Source organism: Heterocephalus glaber, unplaced genomic scaffold, assembly GCF_053883595.1.
Source record: "Heterocephalus glaber isolate CG9 unplaced genomic scaffold, H.glaber_assembly_v1.0 deba00001442, whole genome shotgun sequence".
Taxonomy (NCBI): Eukaryota; Metazoa; Chordata; class Mammalia; order Rodentia; family Bathyergidae; genus Heterocephalus; species Heterocephalus glaber.
The window spans coordinates 13,724,383-13,749,384 of record NW_028258296.1 but is presented as its reverse complement, the minus strand read 5'-3'; the positions used below and the strand labels follow the sequence as shown (position 1 = coordinate 13,749,384).

The window sequence follows — 25,002 nt, the reverse complement described above, 5'->3', positions numbered from 1 at the left end:
TGGGGCCCTGTCTCAAAAAAAAAAAAAAGATGGTTAAGGAAAGTCAGATTCGCCAAAATACATAGTCCAGAAAATCAAATTGTGTACCTTTTAAACCAAGCAGTTCAATAATATGCTAATAATAATAATATGGTAGCTGTTCACATTTATAGATGAAGAAAAGGGAAATCTAAGAACTTGGGAAGTATAATTGGTGTATGAGGTCTGATACATACTGGGTTTAAGTAATCCATATTTGATTTAACACTAGAAGTCTGAATATATTCTTAACCTTTCCAGGTTCTTGATTGTATTAAAAGTATGAAGCAGTTGGGGCAGTTCCACAGCAGGGTGGTGGTAGGGTTGCAGTCACCAGAAGTTTTTTATTCAGTCATTCATTTTGAGACAAGGTCTTGTTACATAGTTCAGGCTGGCCTTGAACTCATTGTACTTCTGCCTTAGCCTCCCAAGTGCTGGTATTACAGGTAGGGGCCACCATGCCAGGCTAATTTTAGTTTTTTTAAATGGATGATTTCAGACACACTCAAACTTGAAAGATGTTAATGAGCCCATCACACATCTTTGCTAGAGAATGTAAAACATGGTGTAGAGGTTGGCCCTTGTCAGTAACATTCCATTTCCCTTTTCATAGAAAAAAATGGAATAAATTTCTACTGGTTGTGCCCAATTTGTAACTTGAACCTGGTATTTCCCATACGGTGTGTGTTTAGTTGAGTGCAAACAATTATTTGCTATTCTTAAAAAATCATGTAAGAGTAAAGTGAATTAAATAGAATTAGGGTTCTGTTGCTGATATTCTTAGAGCTCCTCATTCTCCTTCATGGATCTTTAGAATACCATTGTACAGTAGAAATATAATGTGGGCCACACATTTTAACTCAGCATGTCCTAAATGAGTCCCAGAAGATGCTCCCACACATACCTTTTCATTAGTCTTGGGAAAGAGCCATGGAAAGATAGAATCAAGATGCAGATTTTCTTCAAAACTAGTTTCTTTACTAAAGATTACTAATTGATTACTTCTTTACTGATTGTTATAAGGATGACCAGGGTTTAATTTCAGACCATGATTGTTAACTCCTTGAAGTACTTAGTGATAGTAATAAATTGAACTGTCATTTTAGTTGTGTCTAACAAGTGAATTTTTTATGTGATAGTAAATATTTAGCATATATAATAAAATAAATGAGGGAATGTAATATTGAATACTATACACTAGTTTGTGTTGCTATCCTTAATGGTAATGTGTTTTTGTTTTCTTAAGATTGCAGCAAAAATTGGGGGTGATGCTGGTACATCATTGAATTCAAATGACTATGGTTATGGGGGACAAAAAAGGCCTTTAGAAGATGGAGGTAAGTTATACCTATGAGTAATTTTTATTGTTTTATACAATGTTTAGGTGAAGTAACTTTCAATGTTTTTATTGAAACATTTTTATTGTAAGGTTCCTAATAAATATAAGGTTTATAGTAGCCTCGAAAGGAAAAGAGAGGGGAGACATAGATAAGGTAAGTTAAATTTGAGTTAACCAGAAAGTTTTGCCTTAGAAAACAGCTTATTTTCCCTCCTTTAGGATGGTGCCATATTGACACTTTGCACAGACTTCTTGTTATATAATCATACAGAAAACAATACAAAAAATACAGTTGTTTAGAAAACACTTCATTGGGATTCCTCATAGATGAACAAATCTTTATTGTTTTCATTATGTTGCTATTTTAGATTTAACTTTAAAGGTTACAGTTGCTATAGTTTGCCACCAGTGTATTTTGTTGCAGATTATAGCATTTTTATGTTATTTGTTTTAGTATTTTGTGTTTCAGGTTTATCTTAAAATATGTGGATTAAAACAGTGGATTTATAGTGCTTTGTATTTTAAAAATAATTGTTGAAGCTTCTGAACTTAGAAGTGTACATTTTTTTTTGTTTTAGGTTTGATGTGTGAAGTTTGATGCCTTTTTGCCCTTTTTTAAAAAAGGATTGTGACCAAGTCTATAGAATGTATTTGTAGCTTTTTATTCAGGAGTATTAGGTTTCCTTTTATTTAAGTGCCTTTTATATTTACAGTGAGGTTTTTAATATACAAAGAAAAAATGAGCTAATGATGCTTCAGATGTTGTATGTAATGTATTCTTTTTATTTTATGTGTAGATGGCTCTTGGACAAGTCCGAGCAGTACAACACACTGGGAGGGAATGCCCTCTCCTTTTAAAGGCAGGAATTTTTATTTATTACCTGTGTTTAGTATGTAAACGTGAAATAAACCATTGGATTCTTATGGACACAGATATCTCTTGGATTGTGTGTCTGAATTTTTGCTGCACAACAATCATGTTTAATCATTTAAGTTTGAAGGGGGGAGAATCTAGTACTTCAGTCCTATCTAGGTTGTCTGCATTGTATTCACCTGTGTAATGGATTTAGATGAAGTAGTCATGTAGTTGCCTTGAGTGTTTTCTACTGAAGTTTTACGCAGTGAAATGTTTTATTTAGGAATAATAGAATAGTTTAGATTGAGACTGTCTTGTAATGTGATTTATTTATTTGTTTGTTTTGGTATAGATTTGTGGTCACGGTTAGATACACTCAGCTTTTTACATGTCAGATTTTTACATTTTGATAGACACCTCTCCCCATAAGTCTCAGTTCCACAGTGGAAGCATCATTAGCCTTTCGTCTGTGATAATTTGCTAATCATGGAGCTAGATACTTTGCCTTGTATCATTCTAAAATGCTGAATGTCCATTAAGGTCAATGATTTGATAAAAAGAATTCGAGTGTCTGTGCATCTTTTAAATAGGAACAGAATGAAAGAATATAGTTTTTCCTTTAGATTATGGGTTGGGGTTGAAAGTTGTGGCAATTTTGGTTCAAGTGATAAACCATTTCGTCACATTTTAATACATGTTTATGTTGATATTCTTGCTTGAGTGAGGGAAGCTTTGTGTTCTTATTGGCCAAAACATTAAAAGATTCTTAATTTTGCAGATCAACCAGATGCTAAGAAAGTTGCTCCTCAAAATGATTGTAAGTATTTTAAGCTGTGTTAAAAGTTAAATAATGGAATTTTAGTATTGAGGTTTTGTTCTTATTATTGGTGAGGTGCTTCTGGTTTTTTTGGGATAAGGTCTTGCTGTGTTGTCCAGATTGGCATGGAACTGGTAGCAATCTTCCTGCCTCTGCCTAACACTTACTGGGATAACAGGAGTGTGCTACCAGACCTACTTGAATTTCTTTGTAAATATATACCTTTCTCTTCTCTTTTTTTAAAAAATAATCTTTCTCTTTAGTTATGGCTGGATATATATAAAGATGGACTGCTGAATTATTGCAGATTTTATTTATTCCAGTTCTTAATCTATGCTTGTACCACTTACAAAAGGAAAGTGTTTTGTCCTGTGCCATTGCTAATGTACTTGCCCTTTCACTGGCTTCCTCACTGCTATCGGTGATGATTGAAATCGTCTATGTAAAATCTTATTCTCTCCAACATGTTGTCCACGCATTGGGGAGATTTTAGAATGCTTGATGTGATTGTGTTGTTAAATATATAAGTAAACCTAAACTTTGTGTTTTTGTTTTAATTTTTGGTAGCTTTTGGATCACAGTTACCACCGATGCACCAGCAGCAAAGGTATGCTCTTTTAAAAAGTACTTTCCAGGGCCAGGGATTTAGCTCAGTGGTTCCACCGCCTGCCTCGAAAACACAGGGTCCCGAGTTCAATCCCTAGTACCAAAAAAACAAAACAAAAAGTACTTTCCAAGTCTTAGTTGAGCTATATGTACACATGCAGAGTTAGTATGTAGTGAATGTGTCTGTTTTATATATGTGATTAATTTCCTCCACTTGGGAAGATGATGCATTTTTCTTTTTGAGTGAGATATGTTTGTAATTTGAAGAGATAAATGAAATTACCCATGTTTTAGAAGAACTAAAATCAATTAGAATAACTAATTCTAGTTATTATTTCAGGGATGACATTCCCTGAGCACTGATTTGCAGCCTGTGCTGTGAGACTGTTGAATGCACCAGCTCTCCTCCCTTGACATGTGTCACCTTATTTAAAATTCATAAAATCATGAATTCACAGACCTTAAGTAATAAAGCCATATTTTGACCATGGATATGTGCCTTGTACCTTAGTTTAAGCTAGGAGACATTAGACTTCCATAGCTTAGATTATATGCAAATTACCTTTCTTAGAGGGACAATATTAGTTTCTGTTATTTCTTAGCAGATCTGTGATGACAGAAGAATACAAAGTTCCAGATGGAATGGTTGGCTTTAGTAAGTAACCTTTTTGAAAGTTTTGAAAATATAATCAAAGTATACTCTATAATCTTTTAGCAAATTTTTTTTTTCTCTTTGGCTAGTAATTGGCAGAGGAGGTGAACAAATCTCACGCATTCAACAGGAATCTGGATGCAAAATACAGATAGCTCCTGGTAACATTATTCTCTTGATACTTTCAAAGTGAATGGAAACCTTGCATATTTTATAAGTTCCTAATTGTTCATCTTTTCTTGACCTAAATTTTCTTCCGTTTTATTATAGACAGTGGTGGCCTTCCAGAAAGGTCTTGTATGTTAACTGGAACACCTGAATCTGTCCAGTAAGTATGAAAATCTTAAGTTTACTTAATAGTAATTATGTGAAGACTGAACTTTGCTCTTCATTACTGCTTCTACACCATTGTCGTTATCCCCACTACTGAAAAATTTTCACCTTTTCAATGTCTATGCCTTTCTTCATCTGAGCCATAAAACACAGAATTATTAAAAACAATTATCACCTTCCCATTTCTAAATCCTGAGCATTTAACCTTTTCTTTCCCACTTTATTTACTGAAAACATAGAAGCAAAAGATAAACTGTTCTACCTTCTCCACCAGTAAAACTTATAAAGTTTCATTTGTTCTCTTTACCCATGAAACACAGATGTAATTGACTTCTCTGTTCATGTGCCTAAGGCCAGCCCTTCCTATTCCAATAGGTTAAGTCATCTCCTGTGTTACTAATTTTTCTTTCTTTTACAGGCAGTTTCTAATAGTATATAAACATGTTTGAGAATATCGTAACAAAAACCTTGAACCCCACATTCTACTTATGCACCCAATAAAATTCTTTTAAAAGGTGGCTATCATCTCATGTGTTCATTTTCTCTTGAATTCATACCAGTCAGGCTTTTATTCTAACCAGCCATTGAAATTTCTCTTTTCAAGGTCACAGACTATTGTTTAGCCATATCCAGCTATACCCAGTATCTCCACTTGAATGTATTTTAGATATCCCTGACTTCGTTTTTGTAGTGGTGGGGATTGAATTCAGGGTTTCACACATGTTGAGCATGCTCTGTACCACTGAACCACATATCCAGGTCCAAATATCCAAGTTTAGATCATTAAAAGCAGAATTCTTGATTTCTACCACATGTCTGAGCTACTTTCTTTTTTTAAGCTACTTTCTCTTTTACTCATTCTTTTCATCTCACTTTACAAAAACTGTTTTGATACTTTTTCTCTTGTGCCTTATCCATAAACAGCTCTTGGTTATTTTTCTTTTCACAGTTCCTTCAGTCTATCCTGATCTTGCCACTTTCTGTATTAAATCTACGGCATGTGTCTGTATTATTGCAACATGTCTCATCCTTTTTACACTTGCCCCAAGGTAGTTTATTATTATAGTATTGTGGCAGTTGTGGTATTTTAAAAGCATAAGTCAGTTATTGTCACTATATTTAAAATCCCCCAATACGTCCCCAATTAGTTTTTTGTTGTTTTTTTTTGGTACCAGGGATTGAACTTGGGTCCTTGGGCTTGCGCAGCAGGCGGTGAAACCACTGAGCTAAATCCCCAGCCCCTCCCCAATTAGTTTTTTAGCATCCTTCTTTCAACTTACTCTGTTCTAGCCCTTTGGTATTTTCTGGTATTTCAGCACACCAAGCATGCCCATTTAAGTCCTTTGCGCTTGCTTTTTTCTCACTGTAATGTTTCCAAACCTAGTTTCCAAACAGTCACTTGCTTCAGTTCCTAGCTCACATGTCTGTCAGTAAAGCCTGTTATATCTTTAACATCCTTTCACTTGTTCACACATACACTGTCTGATTGTTTTTGTTTTTCTTTATAACATGTTATGGTGTGTTATTTTTACATTTAAGCTAGGTATGAGTGAGCAAAATGGTTTAAAAACACAAACAGGGCCTGCAGTGGTAGCTCAGAGTAACAGAGAACATGTTTAGCATGCCTGAAACCTTGGGTTCAATCCCCAGCACTGCAGAAAAATAAGCAAATCATTCACTTATTGGAGGAATCAGCTTTATTCTGAAATAAAGAATTAATGTTCTTTCTTGGGAAAGTTTCGACTTTTCTCAAAGAAAAAAATTGTATATCTAGAAAATGTATTGCATAATCTCAGTCTTGGATCCTAGATCATTTTCTTATGGCTAAAAGTAAAAGCACCATCAGTGATCAAAGGCTCTCCTGGTTGACCAGCATCCTACCCCACGTGTTCCACCAAACCAGTTACTGAGGGTACTGTTTAAAGTAGCTTTAAGCACCTACTCTGAAACAAGGAAAGGAGGGTTACTGGACTATGTTATTTGATATTTTTCTGTTTAGATAAGCCTGGGTGTGTTAAACTTTATTCTTTGAATATTGTTAACAGATCAGCAAAACGGTTACTGGACCAGATTGTCGAAAAGGGCAGACCAGCCCCTGGCTTTCATCATGGCGATGGACCTGGAAATGCAGTTCAAGAAATCATGATTCCAGCTAGCAAGGCAGGATTAGTTATTGGAAAGGGAGGAGAGACTATTAAACAGCTGCAGGTATTACGCCATAAAATGATTGCTTTTAGTCTACTTTGAAACCAGTTTTCTTCTCCCCTTTTGTTAATGCATGATTTTTATGAATTTTAACAGGAACGGGCCGGAGTTAAAATGGTTATGATTCAAGATGGGCCTCAGAACACTGGTGCTGACAAACCTCTTAGGATTACAGGAGACCCATACAAAGTTCAAGTAAACTTCACTTTATCCTTCATAAAAGGGGTTGGATGTATTTGGGCAAACAAAACATGCATGAATAATTAAAAAGGTTTTGAGGTATACTTTCTAAATTGACTTTTTCTACTTTAGCAAGCCAAGGAAATGGTGTTAGAGTTAATTCGTGATCAAGGTGGTTTCAGAGAAGTTCGAAATGAGTATGGGTCAAGAATAGGAGGAAATGAAGGGATAGATGTAAGTAAAAGCACCCAGTCAAATGGTTGTATGCTAATCCATAAAGATAATAATGTTTTTCCTGTTTGAGATGAGAGCTTTCACACTGCATACTCTTTCTTTCTGTTTTGGAATGTTTTTTTATCATGTTACTCTATTTGATAAAATAGAGTAACATTTAGAATTGTAAATACTTATATGATGTGATATAGATTTTTTGCAACATGACTTTCTTAATACTTAGTCTTATTTTCATAAGGTCCCCATTCCAAGATTTGCTGTTGGCATTGTAATAGGAAGAAATGGAGAGATGATTAAAAAAATACAAAATGATGCTGGTGTTCGAATTCAGTTTAAGCCAGGTCAGTACATATATTTAATCTTGTAAGTATTGGTAGCAGTTAGTTTTGGTACACATTTACTATTTAATTAATCCGATTTGTTTCTTCATTTTAAAGATGATGGAACAACACCTGATAGAATAGCTCAAATAACCGGACCTCCAGATCGATGTCAACATGCTGCAGAAATTATCACAGATCTTCTTCGAAGTGTTCAGGTTTGATACATAACATACTTCCCTCCATTGGAAAAGTATTTTTCTTTAATCAAGTCTGAAAGTGCCTCCCTTGTACTTTTACATTAGTCTGTTGGATAATGTGTCATTAGTGACAGAAAGTTGTAATTGCTTTAAGGTAGACAGCTTGGAGCATTAAGAATTGCTACATATGGGCTGGGGATTTAGCTCAGTGGTTCCACCGCCTGCCTCAAAAGCTCAAGGTCCTGAGCTCGATCTCTGGTATCAAAAAAAAGAATTTCTACATATGTGCCCTATCTATATTGGCTATGCACTTTTTTAAAAAATGCATGTGTAGCCAGACGTGCATGCCTGTAATCCCAGCACTTGGCAGGCTGAGGCAGGAGGATCGCTAGGAGTTCAAGACCAGCCTGAGCTACATAACGAGACCCTGCCACCCTGAAAATGCATGTTATTACTTGCTCATTGTTTTCATCGAGTAATCTCTGAAGTTGTCTCTAAATTTCTAGTTCAGGAATTTGAAGAGTTGAGAAAAGTAGACTTCTTTTTCTTTTTGAAACAAGGTCTTACTGTGATGTGTAGTTTAGGCTGGCCTTGGACTCACTGTAGCCCAGGCTGCCCTCAAGCTTGCAGTGGTTCTCCTTCCTCAGCCTCCCAGGTGCAAATAGACATTAATTTTGTGATGGAAAGAAGAGTTTATTTCCATGCCAACTTGTCTCTTCCCTCCTTAGGCTGGTAATCCTGGTGGACCTGGACCTGGTGGTCGAGGAAGAGGTAGAGGTCAAGGCAACTGGAACATGGGGCCACCGGGCGGACTACAGGAATTTAATTTCATTGTGCCAACTGGGAAGACTGGATTAATCATAGGAAAAGGCAATGTATTTTAAACTTGGGGCGGGGGGGTTGTTTTTTGTGACAGGGTCTCACTATGTAGTTCTGGCTGGCCTCACACTCACTATGTAGCCCAGGGCGCCCTGGGTGAACTACCTTGGGTGGTCTGGAACTCAAGATGATCCTCCTGCCTCAGCCTCCTGAGTGCTGGTATTATAGGCATGCACCACTGCACCCAGCTTGTATTTTAAACTCGTAATGTTTAACACTTTTTCTAGACACTTTCTGTTGGTGTTAAAAACAAGTGGCAGTGATTTTTCTTTGGCTGTATGTACTTAGATAAGAGAGAGTTCTTATGTATCTTATACGTAAAAACTAAAATGAAGTAAAAGAGTGAGATTTGAATATCATTGGATTCTTAAAGGGAACCAAGAGTTAATAGTTATAAGAAGTTTTTGACTCACAAATAAGTTTTTCTTTGAAATATCTCTCAGTCTCTTTCTTTTTGGAGGGTTGTGTTAATGAGGATTGAACCTAGTACCTTTACACTGAGCTCTATCTCTATCCCTTTTTATTTTGAGACCAGTTCTTACTATGTCACTAAGTTGCCCAGGTTGGGCTTGAATTTATGATCCTCCTGCCTCAGCTTCCTGAGTGCTGGCTTACAAGTATATGCCACCACACCTGACTGTAGATTTGCTTTTTCCTGAATTGCGTATTTTAAAATTTTTTTGCATGTTTAAAAATCTGTTTGTTTGGGGGGTTTTGTGTTTGTTTTCTTTTTTTTTTTTTTTTCTGGTACTGGGTATTGACCTTGTGCTTATGTGGCAGATGCAGCACTGCTGAACTAAATCCCCATCCCTTAAAAATCTGTTAGTCTTTTACATGCAAAAATAATTTATTTAAAGTAAATATTTTGGAAAGTTGCCCCTATTAAGCTGTGTGTAATTTTAAGTAATCTTTAATGTATTTTAAAAGAAATACGACCTGCTTCATGTAATTTGAAATTTTCAGTGCACAAAATTGTAATGGAATATTGTCAGGATGCTGTCCAAACTTTTTTTTAAGGCCCATTAAATTATAACTTTTCTTTTGGATAGTACCTCCTACATCCTTTGAAACTTCAGGGAAATAACTCTCTTCTGAATTTTTTAGGAGGTGAGACCATAAAAAGCATAAGCCAACAATCTGGTGCCAGAATAGAGCTTCAGAGAAATCCTCCACCTAATGCAGACCCTAACATGAAGCTATTTACAATTCGTGGTACTCCCCAGCAAATAGACTACGCTCGGCAACTCATAGAAGAAAAGATTGGTGTGAGTATGCTTTAAATGTCTAACATTTAATTTCTACCACAGACCCCTCCTTAAATAAGGCTTTAGTTCACATATACCATAGTAATTTCTAGTCAGAAATTACGGACTTTATGACATAATGGATACATACAACACAGGAAAGATGTCTAACAGTAAAAATAACATAATTAAGTGTGGAGTTAGAGATTTGGGTTCGTGTAGATAAGAGATGGTCGCATTACCTGCAGACATGGCGTTAGGATTAAGTAGAGGGTTGAAAGAATTAGAGGAATTGAATATATGTTAAGGTCTTAGCTATACTCCTTACTCATCCCTATTCAGACAAAAAATATGAATCAGAAACATCTCTCATGCTGCAGTAGAAATGTATAAATTCTGGCTTTTGGACAGGCTCTCGATTCTCTGGGGATTTTAAAAAACAAACTAGTTGGATCTTTCCCATCCCTACACATAGTACGCCTAGGCAGTCCTGATTCAGAACGTCTGAAGTAGAGCCTGGCATCTAATTTTACAAAGATGAACCAGGTGATTTGTATGCACAGTCAGTTTTGGAAAGTTTTCTTGTGATGAGACAAAAAAGTATGAGAACTCTTGGCCGTGCTGATGAGGCAAATCATGTTTTACCGTGTTCTTCTACAATGAAAACTTAATATGAGATGAAAGGGAGCAAGCATCTCAAATTACTGCTAATAAATAGAAGTTATTGAGAAGGTTTTCCTTCGTGTTTCCCATGTGTGACTGAAGTGCAAAAAAAGTCTTCGTCTACTTGAGAAGACAAAAATAGGTAACTTCTTTGTTAGTGACGAGTATAATTGTTTAAAAAATGTGAACTCAGTAATTCCAGAAGATGATGGCCAAAGCTGAAAAGGAAATAGCACATTACAGTTTTTTATTAGCCTAAGAGGCATGAAGAAACACAGTAAGCAGTTTAGACCATGGACTACTTGATCTAAGCACTACATAATAGGTATGTTGGTCGTTTGTTAATACATACCATTTTTATATCCTTTTGTACCAGTAAACATTTTTTTCTTAAAAACATGAGTTCTAGAGTCTGGCTACTTGGGTTCACAATTCTGTGGGTCATACTGACTATGGAGAAGTAAGAGAAGTTACTTATTCTCTGCCACAGTTTCCTCCTGTAAAGTAAAGAAAACAGTACCTACTTCATAGAGTTGTAGGGAATAAATGAATGTGTTACATGTGTATTTTGCTTTTTGTTGTTGTTGTTTTTGTTTTTGGTATGGGGGATCAAACTCAGGTCTTTGCACTTGCACAGCAGGCAGTGAAACCACTGAGCTAAATCCCTGACGATTTTGCTTTTTAAAATTATACTCTTTGTATGGAAAGAATGTGTTGTGAATAGTAAAAAGTGAGAGATGACAGCACCTGAAAACTTAAATGACACCAGTTAATAAAATAATCTGAAAGTCATGAAACTTAGCTTATTTTATAATGAGAAAGTTGACAACCAAATAAATACAGCTTTTATGCATTTTGTCCAAAATGTCACATGAATTGGTTATACCTGCAAGAAAAGAGTGTTCCAGAACAGCTGACTAATGGTCTTTACAGGTTGGTTTACCAGAGGAGAGTCAGCTAAATGTTAATTTTAATGTGGCATGATAAGGATATTAAAATAATCCTGTTATGTTGTATCAGTCACAAAGAGAATTTTCATTTTTCTTAGAAAATTATGATAAAAAAAGAATAATAGGTCAGGGGACTTAGCTCAGTGGTTCTGCCACCTGCTTCACGAGTTTGAGGTCCTGAGTTCGATCCCCAGCACCAAAAAAGAATAATTTGAATTATTGATAAAAATGAGATTCCAGCAAGAGATATAAAAAGATTATGAGGTAGACTCCAATTTGAGAGAGAACTAATTGTTACATTACAGATGGAGTCTAGCCAGTTTATAATACAGGACCTAAACATTTTGGGGAATATATCATCAAGATGGTTTTCTGACTTTAGAGGTAGAGTAGATGGAGAGAGAAGAGCTAACGGACAGGACCTGATTAAGTTTCCATGAGTAAGATGATAAAGGACTGTAAATGTAAAGTTTAACGGAGCGAGAAAGATAGTAGTAGCTGAATAAAACAAACTAAAGGAAGTATATCAATTTTTGCATTCACTTGTTTAATATATTATTCATGTCTCGGGCATTTAAAATTTTTTTTGCAACGTGAGTGAGAAAAAATCTAAAGTTTGTTACTTGTGATTATAACAGGATAAAATGGAAGATTATTTGGCCTTTGAGTTGTTTGAACAAGACTGTTTTTGTGATTTTTATATTGTCTTGTTTTTTACAGGGCCCTGTAAATCCTTTAGGGCCACCTGTACCCCATGGGCCCCATGGTGTCCCAGGCCCCCATGGGCCTCCTGGGCCTCCAGGGCCTGGAACTCCAATGGGACCGTACAATCCTGCACCTTATAATCCAGGACCACCTGGCCCAGCTCCTCAGTAAGTTCCTGGTTTGGTTCCTTCGTTTTCAACAAAGATTCCAACTTGTGGTAAATACTGTTTTTAATATTGCTTTTTTTCCCCCAGTGGTCCTCCAGCCCCATATGCTCCCCAGGGGTGGGGGAATGCATATCCACATTGGCAGCAACAGGCTCCTCCTGATCCAGGTAAAAATACTTAACATTTGTGTGTCCCTTCTTAAATTTCTTCTTGTTGATTTTACATTTTTATATTGTCTATTTTCTTTTACTCTTTCAGTAGTGTTAGGCACTGCTTCCATTATACAGATGTGATCTCTGCTTTTATGGAACTGTTTTCTAGCTTTCTCTACTTTAAAATTGATACAGCAAAGTCCAAAAAGCTACAGAAGTACAGTGTCTTAGGTTAAGTTTCTAACAATGTTAAATTCTTGGGATTTACACTCCCTAGTTTTTTTTGTTTTTTGGTGGGGGGTTGTTTGTTTTGGTATCAGGGATGAAACTTGGGACCTTTTGCTTGCGAGGCAGGCAACAGCACCACTGAGCTTAAATCCCCTACCCTACACTCCCTAGTTTTTAAGTAAAATGCAAACTGTCTGTTCTCATACTCTTAATAAGACTTCATACATTAAAATCAGATTCATTTGTGGAACTGGAACTCTAAAATGTATTTAATTAACTGTTTTCTCTATTAAAATTGGAATATGTATATATTCTATTATCATCGCAGACCCTGTAGTTTTTTTCCCCACCTTGGTCAAAAAGACATTCTTTTGAAACCAACTAATTTATAAATGATTCCCCATTTTAACCTATCTACCTGTTGAGTACTCTTTCACTGGAGGCATTTCAAAGAAGGTATTCTGAGTTGTGGATTACTTTCTACACATAGCTTTTTTTTTTTTTTAAATAACCCAAGTAACTGATTTACATGAAATTGTCTTAACTGAATTTGGTTAAAAATTTGGTGTTTAAATATGATCTTATATTCTAAAATAATCCACTTTCCTAGACAATTTGCTCTGTGTGATGACCAAGGAGGACAGTCACCAAATAACAAGTGTCCATTCATTTAAATTAAATATACAGCGTAAGTTGTCTTAACATCTGGGTATATACAGATGATTCCATGTTTCATAGCAAAAGAATGCATTTCCAGTGCAAGCAATACTGTGACGGCCTATAGGGTATAGAAGAAGCATCAAATACTCGCTCTGTAACAATTTAAAAGTCCATTTGAAGAATGAAAAGGGTTTTCTTTCCCTCTTGGTTAATTAAGGTGGCATGATACAGCAAAGGAATGTGAGAGTCAAGTTTGAACAGGTTAAGAGGGAGATTTATATTGGGAACCGAGATGCCCTGGATTGTATTTAGGAGCACTGTCTCGGTTACTAAATCTCTGGGATCTGTCTCCATGAAAAGAATTAGTGATCGAGTTATATAGTAGAGAATTTACACCTCAAGCAGGCCTAGATCATTCCCAGTCCTGTAATTCAACTCAGAGATATCAAAGTTTTTTAATCCTTCTAGCCCTGTTTTCTCTACAAATTGGTAATAAACGAATAAATACTCTGTTGAGTAAATACGTAGTAAGTTCTCTGTACATGTTATATGTAACTGTGAAACTAGTTTTCTCGTACAGTGTAAACACGAAGGAGCATAAGTATTCTTCAGTTCTAGCTGCCAGTTACAGTGACAAGCAACTGTAATCCCAGCTTCTCAGGCCATTGAGGCAGGATTGCAAATTCAAGGCCAACCCTGGCAATTTAGTAAGATTGTCTCAAGATAAAATAAAAAAGGTCTGGAGCTGGAGCTCAGTGCTCTGGGTTCAGTCTCCATCGTGCGCGCACACACACACACATTTTGTATCTTAATTTCTCTATACAGATATTATACCTAGCAAAGTATTAATATACAGATGATACTGCTGATAGATAGATAGATATCCTACATAGAAAAGCAGTACATTGAACAATTGAAAAAGGTTTGGAGGGTAATTTAAGACCACCTTTGATTGTATCACTTTATGATTGTCTTTTTCTAGAAATACTTGGCGCCGTGTCATCCCCCCCCCCCCAAGTTCACTAATCTTTATTAAGCGGCTAGGAATTACTGTCTGCTTGGAATGAAGCCTAAGCAGATCGCACATGTAGACTCTGTTGCTGAGGAAGTTACACTTTCTTTGGGGATACAAGCTAAAGATAAGAGTTTATTATTATGTGACTTCTGTTATAAAGGACAGGTTCATAATAAGACTTAGGCTTTCTGACCAAGAGGTCTCAAACTGTCATAATCAGTTGATTTCTGGGGGCTGAGTGAAGATGTGCAACATGCAGAGGGAACTGAGCATGACCCGAGGCCCAGCCTTGGACATGCTGGCTTCTGAGTAGTGCAAGGCTTAATGGGAAGATACTGACAGGAGGGAGACATGAGGCTGTACTAGAAAAGAAACCAAAGATGTTGAATGATAGGCTGTACTAAGGGTCTAGAAAAGAAATGCATTTCAAATAGGGCAGTAATATCAAGGTTAGGACAACTACAGTGAAATAAAATGAAGGGCAGCAAATTTGTAATAGGATGAGATGTAGCTGCTTTTTGTTTCTAAGGTTTCTAGTCTCTTACTTGAAAACAAGCAGGACAAAGTTCATAGTTCTGAAATTTGTTTCTTTCACAAATTAGCCCCTAAATAAATCAGGTTAGAAAAAAAAAAACAGTGGCCCAGGATGGTTTGAGGCAGAGCACTGGATTTAAACAATCTTCCATTCATATCCTACTTCTGCTGCTCACTAGTTTTGCTACTAGGAAAGTCTTTGCCTGGACCTCAGTTTTCTATAAATGCCATTGGTGACAATGAAAATATTAGCAAAATTTAAAGTTTTCATTTATTTGTTTGGTGGCAAATTTTTGGTTATGTTTGTCAGAAAGCCCAGTGTATGTTTGTGAGAGGTTATAGGCTTCAGATGCAAACATTGAATTGTGTTTATTAATTTTAGCCAAGGCAGGAACGGATCCAAATTCAGCAGCTTGGGCTGCTTATTATGCTCACTATTATCAACAACAAGCACAGCCACCACCTGCAGCACCTACAGGCGCACCAACTCCAACCCAGACGAATGGACAAGGTAACTGTGGTAACTGAAATTTTTATTTTTTATTCAAAAGCCTGAGTTTGTGTTTAGAATTATATAGGAAGTACATCCCTGTATAGTACCTAAAACTTCTGGCATTCAGTAAGCAGCCTTTTCTAACTTTATAGATGTTGTAAGAACAGAGCTGGAAATTCAGCTCAATGGCAGAGCACTAGCATGCTTTAGGGCCTGGCTTTGATTCCCAGCATACAATTTCAAAAAAATAAAAAGTTGTGAGAATAATACCAGGAAGACCCAGCTGGCCCAGCCGTTAGTGTTTTACCCTCATTTCCACGATTACCCGCTCTTAACAGATGTGTGTGCCCATACCCATTATCTTTTCTGAAAAGAATCATTGAAAACTAAATTGAAGGCATAATGCCATGCTATCCTTAAATATGCTTATGTATTTCTTCAACAAATACATCACTGTCGTACAGCCTCCACATGACTTCATCAACACTGCTCTTTACTGTCCCAGCACGCGGCCCTTGAATTCACCAGTCATCTCAGTATTTTTTTTCCCCCCTTGATTCAGGGTCCTATCTGGTAACATTTAGTTGTCAGGTTGGTTAAATCTCGATTTATTCCAATCTGGAATAGTTTCTGTATTTTTTTTCTCTTCCATTTTATAAAGATTACAGACCTTTTGTTTTGTTAGGTGATTATCAGCCATGGTCTCTCCAACCTTTTCTTTGCACAAGTCTCCCATTGTTTCCCAGGCTTGTCTCTGAACACCTGGCCTCAAGTGGTCCTTCCTTCGCCTCCCTAGTAGCTGGGATTACAGGTGTGCATCCCTGCACCTGCCTGTTTGACTTTTTTTTTAATGATCAGGCAGTAATGCTTACTTGGCAGGAAAAACTCAGAAATCATGATATACTCCTTGTATATCAGCAGTTAGAAAATGTTTAAATATTCTGTCCCTGGAGATAATAACCTTGATCATTAATTGTTGTCTGCCAAGTTTTTGTACTGTGTAATATCACCATTGTCTCTAAAATTAATAAGTATTTTCTGGAACATTAGACTGAGATGATGCATTATCCTGTTCATCCAACTTACGTACCTATCAGCCTTAGTCTTCATTAATCTAACTCCGGCCATATTAAATCCCAATTGTGTTAATTTTCCATATCCCTCATTGTACATTTATTAATTGATATTTTATATAAGGAAGAGCTTTCATTTTCATCTGTTTAATTCTTTGAATCAGTATGGATCCCTGTTTTTGTACAATAGGTTGTATTTTTAAGCTTTTTATTACTTTAGTAATCAGATTGTTCTAGATTTGACCAGTCAAGACTATCTTCAAGGTGACTCCTGTATCCTTTTGAAATGCCTGTCATTTTTAAAGCAATTTCTTACTGTCTGGCACATTAAGGACTTTTTGTTGCGTTATTTTTGTTTGTTTTAATGTGTTGTTGTGGTACTGGGGATTGAACCCAGGACCTTTTCGCTGAGCTACAGTCCTAGCCGTTTTTTTTTTTGTTTTTTTTTTTTTTTTTTGAGGCAGCATCTCTCCAGGTCTCCAAGTTGCCCTGGCTGAACTTGAATTTGTGATCCTCCTGCCCAGGCTGCTAGAGTGCTGGGATTTACAGGCATGTGCCTGGCTCCTGACTTACTTTTAGTGGAGGATGTTGTTTAGAAACCAAACTAAGTATCTTTGTTACTGCTGAAGTATAATAGTTTCTAGCTCCTTTCAGTGGACTAACTAGGAAATACCATATATTTACATATAATCAGTACTACATGTGTACCCACTCACATAAAAAGACTTAAATGCCCATGTCTGTATGGGCATGCATGCATATATATTTATGTTTATGTGTACTGTGCTATATTTTGAAACCTTTATGTTCATCCAACACCATTCTAGCACTTAAAAGTTCTTTGCACTGAGGATGTAGCTCAGTGGTAGAGTGCTTGCCTACTGTGTGCATGGCACCACAAAATGAAAGCAAACTTACTTGCCTTTTCCCCTTTTTTACTTAAATGGTGAGAAGCTCGTATTCTCAGTGTATGTCCTTCTCTGACTTTGATTCACTTACAGACTCGATGTAACCCATGTTCTCTCTTCATGGCTTTTGCACCCCCACTGTCTGTGTCTTTCGCACCAGGAGGGACGCCAGTGCCACACAGCACCTCCCCTACTTCTGCCCATAGGAGCCACGCCCAACTCCTACACTCAAGACAGGAGGCCCCACATTGCCTTTGAAAATCTTTAATCTTGTTTTGTTTTTCTTAAATAAGGAGATCAACAGAATCCAGCTCCAGCTGGACAGGTGGATTATACCAAGGCCTGGGAAGAATACTACAAGAAAATGGGTATGTTGTGTATGTGTGTGTACATATACTTAAAAATTAAATGGAAGCAGTTAATAAATACACATTAGGAGTTAGAGGTTTTGATAAAAGCATATTTGCACTATGTTTTGACTTGCTTCGGTGACATCAATCCATTTAATTTTATAATATTGAGGACAGTAACTGACTGAAATTACATTCTAAAATCACTGGACTTTTAGGTATACCAAGACCATTATAAATAATAATTCTTAAATTTTTGGTTTTATAACAAGGAAATCCACTTGTCATTTGAAACTAGAAATTTCCCCACTAGCATATATGACATTCACTATTACTATACTCCCATCAGAGACAGTTACTGTATTACTAACAGTAATGGCATAAGGTTAAATTTTAGAGCACTGAGCACCACTGTGTGGTATCATTTTTGGTGCAAAAACAGGTAAGCAATCTACAGTTAGAGTTAATAACACTTGAATGCTGTATATGAGAAAGAACCAGTCACCTAGGAGAGCCCTTAGATTAGGATTTTAGAGAACAGCTGGTAGGGAAACGGTTGTAAATGAAAAGCCAAGTAGAAATGTCTACCTTAAATAAAAATTAGAACTTGACATACCCACTCATTTTGGGCCATGTAAAATGTAAAAGAGCTAAACAACAAAAAACATGTATTAACATTTATAGAATACACTGCATGCCTAGAATAGTGATGGATACTGAGGATGCGATTATGAGCATAACAGCTAGGAGCCCTGCCCCACAGGAGGCTACAGTTAAGTAATTTGCAGCCATATTACTACAAATTGCTATGTGAAACAAAAGAGCTCTACCTTCACTGATAGTTGACTCGTGGATTGAGAAACACGTCACACAACTACTGAGTGACAGAATCAGAATTTTACTTCTCAAGAGTCTTGAGTCCCAAGCCTGTCTTCCAGATTTATTTGTATTTTCAAAGGATCATGTGGGACTCAATATTCTTCTAGACAGATACAAATTTTTCAGATGCTTTTGCTCATACTCATTTAACAGTAGCACATACCATGGCCAGTTGTCAAAAATAAAAACTGGATAAACTTGCCCATCTTCACTGGCATAGAAAATGGTAGAATTTTTGTCCTAAGATAGTCAACTTAAGATTCTCAGTGTAAATTTCACTGTTCTCTGCCAAAGCACATGTCTAGGTTTGCACCAAAAGAAGTTTTCAGGATGATGATAATCTTTTTTTTGTATGTTAAAGTATTTATCCTTTGTGATAAAAGATTTCTCCGAAGTTGATTTCTGTTTAAAGAAAGCAATTACAGTGGCCTTCTAGATAAGTCGTGTTCCGTTTTATTCCTAACATAACTTTGTTTTAGTGACCTAATTTTTCTCAGGCTTTTTCTCACAGCAGCTAAATTTCTAAAATGATTTAACTTTAACCTCAAAATAGTATACTTGGGCAAAAAGGAAACTAAAAAAATTCTATTATGTCAAAAAATAAATCTCTAAAAGCAAATAAAAACTTCTCTCTGGGGGCGAAAAACAGTATGCTTAGGATATCTATACTTTATTGTCTGAACTGCAATGCTTTTGAACAAGGATGCTATCAAAAATCATACCCTTGCAACACAGTGGTCAGGACCTGTAGCCACCTTTAACATTAATGAAATAGAATCAGCATTTTTAGAATTGAGTGTATTAAAGCACATTAGCTCCAACTTGTATTTTTACAATATATAATATATGCCAAATATGTTTCTACTGTCATTAAATGGGTAAAAACAAAGGCCTGGTGATTAACACAGGTAATCATTATGGAATAGTTTGGCTTCTGTGCCTTATTAAAGCCTTTTATTTCTTTATACCATGAGTGGTAATTTTTTTTTGTTTAGTTCTTTCACATTTCACACGGCCCAAAATGAGTGGGTATGTTATATTCTGATTTTTATTCAAGGTAGACATTTTCATTTGCCTTTTCCTTTACAACCGGTTTCCCTGCCAGCTGTTCTCCAAAATCCTAATCTAAGGTAGTTGCCTAATGTCATAGTTCCTTTATGTGAAAAGATGGCATAGGAATAAGTACATACATTTGAAGATTGTCCTCCACTGTCTTTCCTGTTGTGTTTTTCTGTAGTACCACAGTGATGACCTGTTGGTTTTATGAGCAAAGTGGACTGGGTGGGAAATTTTCTCATATATAAATCTTAAGGAGGTCATGTGAGATAATTCAGGTGTTTAATAAACATTTTTCATAGTATGGTAGCTACACAATTTTCTATAAAAGTTCTTTTTTGTGATTTGCTTAACTAATTTTTTCTCGTTCTCAGGACCTTTTTGGGATAACCACAAATAAGAGACTTTAAAGCATAAAACTAATATGGTTCATTTTTCACGTATCTTAAATGGAAGGAAAAAAAGGAGTAATAAAATTGGGAAATAAAAAGGCTTTTCTTTGCAGATCCACTTACTCTTTCCAGTGGCCTGACTAGCATTTCCTGATTCTTAATTTCCCACCCAGCATAGACGTCATCTACCATTTATGTGCAGTTCACCAGTGTGTGTAAAGTCTCACTGTCAGAGCTTTTGAATCCTAATTTCAACTTCTGTTAATAACAGAAAACTCCATTAGCGGACTGTAAAGCTGCAGTTGTTTACTTAATAGTGGATAAGTCTTTAGTTTCGTTTTCTGAAACAATTCTAAAATTTTCTAGGTTTTGGTGTGGGGTGTGTTGGTTTTTTTTCTGAGACAGGGTCTCACTACTATGTAGCCCAGATTCCAGGCTGGCCTTGAACTCACTCGTCAAGCCTGGCATCAAACTCCTGGTGATTCTCCTGCCTCGGCCAGCTGAGTGCTGAGATGACAGGCTTGCACCACCATGCCCAGCTTGAGAAATTCTTACAGATCAGATTCTAGATAGTTAAAGGAATTTTAAGCCATACAAGGAATTGCAGCTATCTGGAAGTGGGTGTTTTTGAAGCTAGATAAAAGGAACTTTTCGATCTGTAGACACCCATAAGAGAAGGTTTCAAAGCAAAGAGAGGAAGTTCCTGTCTGGAGGAGGCTAAGTGAAGACATTGTGAGAAAAGTTTGACTTCAAGAGGGCCTTTACAGTGTTCAGCATTGGTACCTTCAGTCTGAAGGAAGAGAGAACGATCGGCTGTGGAAAAAGATGCAGGTGTATGGAGAGATGATTTTGTATGATGATATAGTCAAGCCAGATAGAATGTTACAGGTGAACTGTAGGACAAGTCTTTTATCTACTGAGTGAAGTTAAAGTAAAATTGTATCTGTTGGTAAGCTGTACGTAAATAGTAGATAGTGTTCTACTGAAGTACAGGCTAAGTTCTGGCATGAGAATAGTTAACTAGCCAGGTCCAGTACATGTGCCCATAATACCAGCAACCCAGGAGGATTGCAAGTTCAGTGCCAGCCTGGGCAACATAGCAAAACCACGTCTCAAAATTTTAAAAGGGGCTGGGGGTGTAGCTCAGTGCAAGGCCCTGGATTCAATATTTCCATTCCCCCTACTCCCTTACCCCCAGGAAAAAGAAACCAATGGATCAGTAACTAGGGAGAGGAATGACTGAGATACACACATGCCTGAAAGGACCAGGAGGCAGGAGAGGTAGAGAGCCAGGTCTCTGTTAGACTAAGCAGAAGGCCTTTTTGCTTTCAGCTTGGCAAAATCTGTCACACTTGGACTTTGGGATTGGAAAAGTGGAGTGAGTGTGTAAGGGTGAATGATTTTCTCTAATTAGTGCATGTTAGTAATAGAATGATGAGGTTCATTTTGGGAAATAATGTGTACATATGACATCTTGATGTATTTTTAATACATTAACCTCCTCCTTTTCCTCCCTCCTACTTCATTCATTCATTTCGTTTCTCAAGTAAGTGAAAAAGTGTGATATTTGACTTTGTGTATCAGGCTTATTTCACTTCACATGATGGTATCCAGGTCCGACCATTTTCCTGCAGGTGACATGGTGTTATTCTTTATGGCTGAATAATATTCCATTGTGATTCTAACACCACATTTTCTCTATCCAGTCATCTGTTGACAATGTCTAGGTTATTTCCACTGCTTAGCTATTATGATTCATGATGTTACAAACATGAGTATTTAGGTAACACTGCAGTAGGCTGTCTTAATTCTTTTGGGAGTATACCCAGAAGTGGTATAGCTGCATTAAATGGTATTTCTAGTTTTTGTTTGTTTATGTTGGGGGCTTGAGGGTAGTTTTTTTGTTGTTGGTTTGGTTTGTTTAAATTTTTGAGACAGGGTCTTGCTATGTAGCCCAGGATGGACTCACACTCAACTCAGTCCTCCTGCCTCAGCCTCCCAAGTGCTGGGATTACAGGCATGTAGCACCCCTTGCCTGGCCTAGTTTTAGTTTAAGTAGTCTGCACACTGGTTTCCATACTAATTTACTAGTTTACAACCAGCAGTGTAGGGAACCCCTCCCCATCATGTTGATAACCATTTTGATTAGGGTGAGATGGAATGTCAAAGTAGTTTGTTGTATTTTTTTAGTTGGTTTCATTTAACATCCCGATTGTTTTAAATCCCATTACCCCTCTTTTCCCTTTCCTCCCCACCACTCTCTCCAAAAGTTTGCCATCTGGTTTCCTGGCATCTCTCCATTTGTTTGCTTGTTTGTTTTCTTAAAAGAGAAAATGTGATTGTTTTCTCACTCTGGTTCATTTCACTTAGCACAATGGTCTCTAGTTCCATCCTCTTTCTGGTAAATGACTTTTTTCCCCTTTTTGTGGCTAAATGGTGTTCCTGAAAGTAGTTTTGATTTACATTTCCCTGTTGGCCAAAGGTGTTGAATAATTTTCACATAACCCTTGCCCATTTGTACTTTTGGGAAATGTCTGTTCCATTTGTTTGCCTCTTGGAAGGGTGAGTCTTTATCTAGGTCTTGGGTCCGTTCAATTTGAATTTTCATACAGGGTGAGCATGTAGAAAACCAGTTTTCCCAGTACCATTTGTTAAAAGAGGCTGTTTTTTGGATGAGTTTTCCTTGGACATCTATTTAAGATTGAAGGGCCAGAGATTTAGCTCAGTGGTTCCACTGCCTGCCTCACAAGCTCAAGGACCTGAGTTCAATCCCCAGTACCAAAAAAAAAAAAGACATACGTATTTAAGATTGAAATGACATGTGTTGGTTACTTTTATTACCACGTTTGTTTTTCTTGGAGATACAGTGTGTTGACTTTAGCTTTCAGTGGGCATATTTGAAAGTGGGGTGCGTGTGTGTTTTAGGTAACATTGAATCTGACGAGTTTTCATGTGCCTGTTCCTGCCATCTTGGCCTGTATTGTCATTTTGCCTCTAAGATGAGTGTATCTTAAAATGAGGTTCAGTTCCTTTCATTCCTCTGAAGTGGAGGTTGTGGCTTTGTTAACCAGTGTGCAGTTTGTGAGAGGCTCTGCTGTGCAGTCTGTTGCTCTTGCTACTGGGTGTTCAACTTTTCAACCTGTTGAAACTTGTTTCAGATTTGCTTGATGTGTATCTCCTCATAAGATCAAAATGTTAAATACAGTTCCTCTTGGGAAGAGTTTTTTGGAAGAAAATCTGAGGGGGGTTGGTAGTATATGAAATTTTGCTCTGTGTTGCCCCTCTTAAAAGTTTTTAAAGTTAATAGTCATAAATCTAAAATGTTTATTCCCTTGGTTGCTGTTATTCTGTGACCAGTTTTCTAATAGTAATAGGCTACTTTTTGAAATTATAAAGTTCCCTTGTTGGCAGTAAACATAGAAATAGCTTCCAGGATGTCTGTGCTCCAGTTTTTTGTCCTTAATCAGGTCATAGAGCCAGGTATTCATGTAAAGGAGCTAAATAAAAAGCTCATGCTCTCTTTTTGCTTTGATTTTTTTTTAATGCCTTCAAAAATTGGAATAATATAAAAGCAAACACTCCACCATTTTTTAAAAATTTGCCGTAAGTCCTTTATGTGCATGAAGCCTGTTACAGAGAATGTTGCAGGCAGCTTGTTCTGAAACCACCCTCCACACAAGAGACTAGGTTTAAATACTCATATGTGTCAGGAAAATGTTATATGTAGTTATTTGTGTAAAGATCCCTTTATTTTATTTATTTATTTTTTGGTATCGGGGAACGAACTCTGGACCTTGGCGCTTGCAAGGCAGGTGCCAGAACCACTGAGCTAAATCCCCGGCCCTCCCTTAATTTCAATTCAGAGCCCAGTTAGTGATTATGCATTGTATTTAGTGGTTGTATCTCTTTGTAGTCTCACAATTTAGGAAAGTCACCTTGCTTAGAAAAAGACCCCACGGAAGCAGAGTTTTGTTTCCTTGATCGTGTTCCTTATGTCACGTAAGAATTGTGTTGTGGTTTAAAACACATCAAGTCTTTACTCATCACTCTTTGGTCTTTTCTGTTTGTTTTTGCTAGAGGTTCTTTTGTAGTTCACTATTGAGAACTTGTAGTTTAAGACCAGTAGTTTACAATCAATCCAAATGGCTAAGAGACAAAAAAATAAAGGATTTCTTCCCATCTTTCTCTCCTGTTCATCACTGCCAGGGCACCATCTGAGAGTTTCCAGGCTACTGAAGCCCTCTGGAACTGAGCTGAGGATTATGCCTGAACCTTTTCTTTAAAGCTGTGGGGACTTTGCCAAGGTTTTGGTTTTATTAATAGTAATACCCTAGAACTCAAATTTATAATTAACACAAGGCAAAAAGAATATTCTTCTTTGTTTTTTTAAGTTCAGGGTAGTTTTATAGGTAAACAAGAACAGTTGTTATCCCCTCTGTGCTTTTGTCACAAGCTGTACTTCAGATAAAATTTTGTATTAAAATTTAGGGTTTTTTTAAGGTCAACTAGGGTAGGCACAAGATTATTCAAAGTCTTGGGAGGAATATTACAGGAAGCAAGGTATTGTGTTTATAGAAATGAGATTCTCTTGGGCTTTTAACTGTGGTTACAGCAATAGTTCTGTTTTCTCACAGGTCAAGCGGTTCCTGCGCCTGCTGGTGCGCCCCCCGGTGGCCAGCCTGATTACAGCGCAGCCTGGGCTGAGTACTATAGACAGCAGGCCGCCTACTATGCTCAAACAAGTCCCCAGGGCATGCCGCAGCACCCGCCTGCACCTCAGGTATTGTGCATTTGCTAAGCTGTTGGTCTTTTACTCCAGTCATGCTTCCTGCATGTGTACTGTCTGTCTGTTTGGGAACATGTTCACCTTTTAAATTTTCATCTGGCAAAGTAT

General features: G+C 37.0%; 1 protein-coding gene across 17 annotated transcripts in view; it reads left to right on the top strand.

The window, feature by feature from the left end:
- The window catches only part of Fubp1 (far upstream element binding protein 1), a 33,590-nt gene that overhangs the window by 3,681 nt on the left and 4,907 nt on the right, over positions 1-25,002 (top strand). For 3 of the 17 annotated variants that reach the window (XM_004841401.3, XM_021255486.2, XM_087212947.1), the window contains exons 2-20: positions 1,265-1,355; positions 2,155-2,217; positions 2,992-3,030; positions 3,598-3,637; positions 4,239-4,291; positions 4,378-4,449; positions 4,559-4,616; positions 6,667-6,829; positions 6,923-7,021; positions 7,139-7,240; positions 7,479-7,581; positions 7,678-7,778; positions 8,489-8,630; positions 9,744-9,904; positions 12,217-12,368; positions 12,456-12,535; positions 15,340-15,477; positions 17,725-17,799; positions 24,743-24,888. In XM_004841401.3, the coding sequence (XP_004841458.2) occupies positions 1,265-1,355; positions 2,155-2,217; positions 2,992-3,030; positions 3,598-3,637; positions 4,239-4,291; positions 4,378-4,449; positions 4,559-4,616; positions 6,667-6,829; positions 6,923-7,021; positions 7,139-7,240; positions 7,479-7,581; positions 7,678-7,778; positions 8,489-8,630; positions 9,744-9,904; positions 12,217-12,368; positions 12,456-12,535; positions 15,340-15,477; positions 17,725-17,799; positions 24,743-24,888 (1,878 nt within the window). The remainder of the gene's footprint in view (positions 1-1,264; positions 1,356-2,154; positions 2,218-2,991; positions 3,031-3,597; positions 3,638-4,238; positions 4,292-4,377; positions 4,450-4,558; positions 4,617-6,666; positions 6,830-6,922; positions 7,022-7,138; positions 7,241-7,478; positions 7,582-7,677; positions 7,779-8,488; positions 8,631-9,743; positions 9,905-12,216; positions 12,369-12,455; positions 12,536-15,339; positions 15,478-17,724; positions 17,800-24,742; positions 24,889-25,002) is intronic. The other 14 variants (XM_087212950.1, XM_087212946.1, XM_087212943.1 and 11 more) reach the window with 7 other exon arrangements.